General features: G+C 30.1%; 1 protein-coding gene across 1 annotated transcript; it reads left to right on the top strand.

Moving 5' to 3' along the window:
* Nucleotides 1-4,063: 4,063 nt before the first annotated feature.
* On the top strand, nt 4,064-5,189 carry LOC111617083 (astacin-like metalloprotease toxin 5; the record flags this gene model as incomplete). The annotated part of the gene is made up of 6 exons (XM_023358419.1): nt 4,064-4,127; nt 4,200-4,276; nt 4,381-4,456; nt 4,529-4,652; nt 4,720-4,896; nt 4,966-5,189. Coding segments are annotated over exons 1-6 (742 nt in total), but the record flags the coding sequence as incomplete, so codon positions are not given.
* Nucleotides 5,190-5,202: the final 13 nt, after the last annotated feature.

Genomic DNA, 5,202 nt, shown 5'->3' with positions numbered 1-5,202 from the left:
ACCAAATTCTTACTTTTATTGTTTTATTTTGTAAAATTCTACATATTATCACGTAATTCCTTGTGTTAGACATCGAGCAATACAGTACTTGCCGTATTTGTGTGCATTCAACTACAGTTTTTTCTATTCATGTACAAATGTTGTCTGTCTTTAAGTTCTGGAAATGTGTATACTGCTGAAAATATGAGTAGTATAAATGCTAGTTGTATTGGTACTAGTTATAACAACTGGTACTTTTGACATTGTAAATGTAATATACATGAATTTTTCAAAGTGTTGGACATAATATTTCATTTTATTTTACAAAACTCATTCTTTGAGTGTATTAAAAATGGTTTGGTTACAAATTTCGAATTCATATGTATCTTCAGTGACATCTCGAAACTTCAATAATGTTAATAAATTACTCCAAATAGAATTCAGCAACTATTAAGGTATATTTATTAATTGGAATTGATTTTAATTTTTATAAACTATGCATTTTTATTATCATTATACTTTAATATTAAATTGCCATGAATACTGTAATACATTATAATAATTTTTTAAAAATATTTTATAGCACAAATATATAATTAGTGCAACTTTTATTATTATTAAGTAATATAACCTTAAAATTTATTATTAATTAACGCTTTTACATCATCAATGTTGTTAAATGTTGGCCTGCACGTAACGTACTGTATCTTCGGCGGGAACAATGCGCTTCATGTGGTAAACATAATTTTCTGATATTAATAAATTAACAATTAAAATCATTAAAATCTACCAAACACGTGCAGGAATTATAATTGTCTATACAATCAAAACACGTGAAATTAAAGGGCAATTCGTTCAATGAGTATTTATTTTAAGAAACTACTAGAATAGAATACATTGTGACGTTGTCAAAATAAATAACTGCTTGTTACTTTTATCATTCCTATGTGTATTGCCTTCTTTTCATTCTTTCTTATAATAATATATTAAACAGATACACGCAACTCTTCGCTTGCCCTTCGTTATTTTCAAACGAACGGCAACCCAGAACTCACCACGGGGAGGTGGTTGCGTCAGAGTTTCACCGAGAGTTGAAAAGAATACAACTACACACGTGATTAACATCACTTGTGGAATTTCATTCGTCCTAACTCACACTTGAATAACATCTGTTTCACACTAATTAAATAGTTTAATAATAACTAAACTTTGTACATTTATTGCACACAAACATTTGTACAGTACTATAAACTTACCGTATAATTCCGATACAAACTAATGCATGCAATATTCTATCTACTGACAATGAAAGTCAGTAACGATACTTTATTATAGTGAAACATACGAAAGAATTTTGGAAATGAAATATAATTCGCTACGAATGCTTCTTGAACCATATTCGAAATACAAACTAAAAATAGAAAACGATAATACTGAATTACTGTAACGATCGTTAACTCGATATAATTGCACGAAACTCAAAAATGTCAGAGCAGTCTCCAACTCTCCTCGGTGTCTTCTCTCTAGAACTTATGTGAAATTTGAAGAAGGGAAAGATAAAACACTTCCATCCCGTTACTATCTTCTTACGTGCAGGAGGAAAGAAGTAAAGGTTTTTTTTCTTCCAACAAAACAGCCAACAATTAATATATTTAACAATGCGTTCCAACAATTGGTTACTTTTGACAAATACGTGACACGCGATTTCATTTATTCCACTTTAAAAATTAAAATGATTCTCTTTTTTAATAAATAGAATTATTAAAATGAAATTTACAGATGTAAAGTCGCTAGTAAAACTTTTCTCTTCAGTAAATATAACATTGCTGCAACATTGAAATCAATGTTGATTTCAATGTTGCAGCAATAAGATCTCGACCAAAAGTAATATAATGAACCTTATAAGGTTCATTATATTACTATTGGTCGAGATTTTATCAGCGGCTTTTCTTCCGTGCAGATTCGATTCTGTTAATCTAACAAACATAAAAGTAACATAAATTTTATTAAACTATAGATTATAAGTAATACATATAGATTTATTGCAAAGCCTATTTTTATCACCGTAATCATAATTTCGTTCCTACTTTATTCATGACCGCATGTTTAAATTCATGTGGTTATAACCCATAAAAATATAAAACAACTATAACATAACATAACCCAATTTGCCAATTCTATATTGACGTGCTAATCTGAAAGAATATCCGAACGAATATCACAAACATTCCATTATTATTCCGTAATAAGCAGACAATTCGCATTTCTTTAGGGCATGTTCTTATATTTACAGATAAAGCGCAAAGTATTCCGTAATTATTTCTATCATCTATCAATATATCAGTTAGAGCAAATCTGTTTACCGTCTCTTGGCTTTGCAGAGATGCAAATAAACTGTTGCTGTTGTTGTTTGAGAGCATTTGCGGTTTTAAACAGATACCGTTTGTTAGCTGTTATCAGCTGTGCGTCCTCAACAAAAAGGCAATTCGAGAGCAACTTGTTTACATTCACAGTGAAACAATTCCTCTTTCTGCATACTGATTACAAATCTTGAAAACTGTTTCTCCGATACTTTAAAAACACTTGAAATATCTGTAACCTTCATTCCGTTCCGTCTGATTGCAATAATTAACATTCGAACGGATTCAGTAATCGGTTGTGGCATTATAATTATGAAAGAATCGATATTCGATAATGTAGAAGTGTCGATTAAAAAACTCACTTTTTATACTGCTTTATATTACCAAACGTGTTTTCTATTAGATGAAGATCAGAACATACGGCAAGTCCATAATATGCATACAATTTACAAAAAAAAAACCACCCCCAATTTAACTTTGCATTATCTTGTCGAAATTGAAAATCTTTACAGAGATTTTTTCCGTAAATGGTATTAAGTGTAAATCTAGCATTTGTTGGAATCCTACAGCATTAATACAATTTAAGATAAACGCTTGATTTGTTTTACCACCCCATCCAAATTATAGCCGGATGCAGAGCGGTCAAAATGTCAGCAAATCGCTCTGGGTGACGCAGGGTCTAATCCGAACAGGTTAAAAAATTTCCAGGAATTTTTCGGAAAGGGTGTTCCTTCCAGGTATGTCGGACCCTGTCCCTCACAATCCAAAATAAGATTAATAAAAGAAAATTTTTCATAGTGTCCATAACGTGAAGAGAGTGAAAAAAACCTCCATCGAAAAGCACCTCACCTCATAACACTAACAGCATTTTGCTGCTATCGAAAGGTAAAAATAATGAAAAAAAATATACGATAAAAAATAAATACAAATACAGTTTAATTAATAATGATGATAATAATAATATTAATAATAAACATTTAAAATAGATATAATGACAGCATTTTTATAACTGATTTACATATCAGAAAGTCCAGAAAGGAGTTGCTCAACTTTCCAGGCAACAACTAAAGCTCCGTGTGTGCCGCCATCCCTTATAATATTCTACTATTATTAAAATCTTATTATATTTTTAATTATTATAAAATAGTAAAAAAAATTAAATATTGAAGCCAGTGAAAAGTTTTATAAAAAAAATTTTTGCAAATGCGAAAAACGAGTAAAACGGTCATTTAATTTGACACTACTGGAGACACATCCGACTCTCTTTATCTCTGTACTCCATCGACTTTTAATTACGAAAATTTAAATTAACTGCATCAACACCCTAATAAACAAACCTTTCTGCAAAAGTTTAGAAATTTTCGACAAAGAGAACAGGAGTTATTAAGCTTCAAAGAGAGTGAACAAAATCGTGCCTCTCAAACACACATACTAACATCCATACATACAGAAAAAACCCACGAAGTTTTTTTAATATCTCATGTTTTTTATTTTATTTCTGTCCGAATGCGGCAACGAAATCTGTGTATATAATTAATTATAGAAAGATCGCTGTACTTTTCCTCTGTTCCACTTACAACCAAGACATAACATCTAAATGTTTAATCTGCATTTATTTAATATAATCGTTTATTTTATATATGTAAACAAAAGTGCTTCTGGGTGAACACTATTTTATTTATAATATAGTGCATTATTTCCATTTCTAGCTGTAACTTTTCAAAATGATTTGTTTAGCAATCTTCCTCTTGGCTTTTTCTAACATTCCAAATCAGGAGCATTCTGAAGGTAAGGTTATTCAACCCATAATCATTGTTAGTATTTTAGATTTTAGATAAATTAATTTGCAAAAATTATAAGTAAATTCAGAAGATGCAGATCTACTCATGCAAAATCCCAATCTTTTTGGTGGCGATATTATCGGAGATTTCGATGATGTAAGTAATAATAGACATCGATAGAAGATTGTAAATTAAACAGTTGTGTAAATATAAAATAATCATTGTTACTCCAATTACTCGCTGTAATTAAACATTTTCAGACAAGAGGTGCAGTTTCAAATAATTACAGGCTGTGGTCAGGAAAATCCATACCATACGAAATTGAAAAAGAACTGTGTAAAAATGTTTCCAATTGTTTTAAAATCTTTCAAATATATAACTTTTAATATCTCGTTTTAAAACTTTTAGTAACTTACGAAACATTTAAACGATTAATAAACGAAGCCATAATGCAATTCGAACGAAATACTTGTGTTCGGTTTGTTAAGAGAACCAATGAAAAAAATTATGTAAGAATTTTCAGAGGTCCTGGGTAAGTAATGCAAAAAAAAAACACGAAAAAAGTATAAACAAATGTATAATTAATTTGTATACTTTAGCTGTTTTGCACATATCGGTCGAAATAAAGGAGTACAAATTTTATCACTGGCGAGAGGTTGCTGGAATCTTGGAAGCGTAGTTCATGAATTGAACCACGTTGTTGGCTTCTACCACGAACAGAATCGACCCGACAGAGATGAATACATAAAAGTATTTTGGGAGAATATAAAAACCAGGTAAGAAAATTTCAATTTCAATAATTATTTACAAATATATAATTGAATTTACTGTATTTTGTAATCCACTTTAGATCAAACTTTTAATTTCCTTAAGTTTGCGCCACATCGTATGAGAATATTAAATGAATTTGATTACAATTCCATTATGCTCTATGGAGAAAGATACTTCTCCAAGGACGGGCGCAGCAAAACTATGGAAGCATTAAAACAGGGTGTGAGCCTCATTAATATCAGCAGTAAACCAGGGTTGAGCAAAAGTGATATATTTCGTATAAATACTTTATATAACTGTAGTGTTTATAA

This window comes from Centruroides sculpturatus, unplaced genomic scaffold, assembly GCF_000671375.1.
Source record: "Centruroides sculpturatus isolate CEXI.00-Female unplaced genomic scaffold, Cexi_2.0 scaffold4738, whole genome shotgun sequence".
NCBI lineage: Eukaryota > Metazoa > Arthropoda > Arachnida > Scorpiones > Buthidae > Centruroides > Centruroides sculpturatus.
This window is presented reverse-complemented; position numbering and strand designations above follow the sequence as displayed.